The 2,500-nt window shown below is 40.8% G+C and overlaps 1 protein-coding gene across 2 annotated transcripts in view; it reads right to left on the bottom strand.

The window, feature by feature from the left end:
* Nucleotides 1-2,500, bottom strand: part of LOC143288323 (blastula protease 10-like) — a 20,838-nt gene that overhangs the window by 5,714 nt on the left and 12,624 nt on the right. For both annotated transcript variants that reach the window (XM_076596696.1, XM_076596695.1), the window contains exons 8-9: nucleotides 2,336-2,462; nucleotides 1-28 (exon numbers count right to left, since the gene is read on the bottom strand). The exon at nucleotides 1-28 is cut by the window's left edge and continues 137 nt beyond it. In XM_076596696.1, the coding sequence (XP_076452811.1) occupies nucleotides 1-28; nucleotides 2,336-2,462 (155 nt within the window). The remainder of the gene's footprint in view (nucleotides 29-2,335; nucleotides 2,463-2,500) is intronic.

Genomic DNA, 2,500 nt, shown 5'->3' with positions numbered 1-2,500 from the left:
CAGCGCACGTTCTTGTTGGTGCAGCGGGCTGAGCCAACGGTCCACGGCAGAAAGATCGGTATGAGTATCATGCGTGCTGGTTTGGGGAGCGCACCTTTTTTAAAATTTATTTTATTTTATTTATTTATTTATTTTATTTATTTATTTTTTTTTTCTCGAAACAGAAACTCGATGCTTTCAGCCTGCTCTTATTCTCGTTTTTTTGTTATTTGGTTTGTCTTTTTTTTATTATTAAAAATTTTAATTATTTTATCTTATTTTATTTCATTCTATTCTATTATCTTCTATTTTGTTTTTATATTCTGTTTTAATAATAATAATGATAATAATAATGTACATTTATATAGCGCCCTTTCTCTCTAAGAGCTGAGGGCGCTTTACATGAAAGAAAAAATATTTCAAGTTACATAAAACATTCATGACCACTCTTTCTCCACTCTTGTTTTTTGTTGTTTTTTCTCAAGGCGTGACTAAGCGCGTTGGGTTACGCTGCTGGTCAGGCATCTGCTTGGCAGATGTGGTGTAGCGTATATGGTTTATCCGAACGCAGTGACGCCTCCTTGAGCAACTGAAACTGAAACTGAAAATCTTTCTCCCCCCCACACCCACCCCCACACACACATACACGCTCACACTCTCCCTTTCCCACTCTACATACATCCAGCTAACATGGGTGACGTTGGAGAACAAGGAAGCTGAGAGTACTTATAGGTAGGTTTTAAAAAGATGAGTTTTTAGTGATGAGCGAAAAGCAGAGATAGAATCAGATGCACGGATATGATGAGGAAGGTTGTTCCAGATGTGAGGAGCAGCAAAGAAGAAAGAACGTTCACCATAGGTTCTTGTATTGACACGAGGAAGGTTTTTTTTTTTTTTTTTTTTTTTTTTCAAAATATTCTTTTTTCCGGGGTAAAATCTGACTGGTCCACATTAACCCCGGGGTCCATGCAGACTAGTCAAGAATGACCGGGGGGGAGGGGAGTGGCGGGGGTGGGGAGGGGGGTGGTGATAAACTTCAACCATGCAGAACTGACCCTCTCACTTGGATTTTTACTGATACGGTGAAAAAAAAAAAAAAATTAAACACGCAGAAAATGTTGATTTATTGCTCCAAATTACGTGCCCACACGTCAAGAATTACTGAGCGAGTTAGTTCCCTTCCCTTGCGGGTTATGCATCAGTAGAACATGAAACAAGTTTCAGTGACGCGAATTTCAACCCAAGAGCAATGCTCCGGCGCAGAGGTGAATGGGTTAAAGGGTCCTCCTTTCTGTAAGTAACAATCTGGGAATAGATACACCAAATGTGTAAACTGAGAGAGCGACAAAACCCAGCAAAACACCGTTACTTCATGCAGACCACACAGACTGTTTTACTTCCTCCAACAGGACCAACAACAAAAAATCATGTCCGACTTTGTTAGATGAGTCAATGCAGCCATTCAACATGGACATGCTGACATGCTGATTCGACCTAAATAGTCATTCGGATGAGACGATAAACCGAGTTCCCGTGTGCAGCATGCACTTAGCGCATGTAAAAGAACCCACGGCAACAAAAGGGTTGTTCCTGGCGAAATTCTGTAGAAAATTCCACTTCGATAGAAAAAAACAATTGAACTGCGCGCAGGAAAAAAAAAAGGGTGGCGCAGATAAATCTGTTGTGACAAAAAAGAGAAATACAATACCATACAATACAATACAAAACAAATTCTATAATCATGGTCACGCACATTCAGTAAACACTGTAAAAAAAAAGAAGACATAAAACAGGATAGTATAACTGATCGCAGACATTATATGATTAATACCCAGCTATTGAATAGTGTTAGAGTTGATACACCGTAAAGCACACACACACACACACACACACACACACACACACACTTTCTCTCTTTCTCTCTCTCTCTTTCTCGCTTTTACACACACACACACACACACACACACACACATACACATACACACACTTTCTCTCTCTCTCTCTTTCTCGCTTTTACACACACACACACACACACACATACACACACTTTCTCTCTCTCTCCTTCTCTCTCTTTCTCGCTTTTACACACACACACACACACACACACACACACAACGCAAAACAAAAACATAATACCCCCATACCGCCCCCACTCCCCCAATAAAAAAAAAGAAGAAGAAGAAAACAAAAACAAAAACAAATACAAATCGTTCAGTGCAGACAGCAGATGTAGTGTTCGCGTATATGGATCAGTCCGCACGCTTTAATCCAACCCTCTACCCCCCAACCCCCACCCCTACCCCCTTGAAACAGAAACTGAAAGTGACAACCGAAGCAGCAGACAAGAGAAACCTACCGTTACAGTTGTACATCAGGTTGGCCAGTTTGATGTCTCGGAAGCTCAGTCCTTTCCGGTTACCGATGACGTTCTGGTACTTGGGGTCTCTTGTCTTGATCGTTAATCCGCCATTCACAGAGAAAGCCTGCAAACAAAACAACAACACGAAATGTATATCTTTTC

The sequence above is a fragment of the Babylonia areolata genome, chromosome 12, assembly GCF_041734735.1.
Source record: "Babylonia areolata isolate BAREFJ2019XMU chromosome 12, ASM4173473v1, whole genome shotgun sequence".
Lineage (NCBI taxonomy): Eukaryota > Metazoa > Mollusca > Gastropoda > Neogastropoda > Buccinidae > Babylonia > Babylonia areolata.
This window is presented reverse-complemented; position numbering and strand designations above follow the sequence as displayed.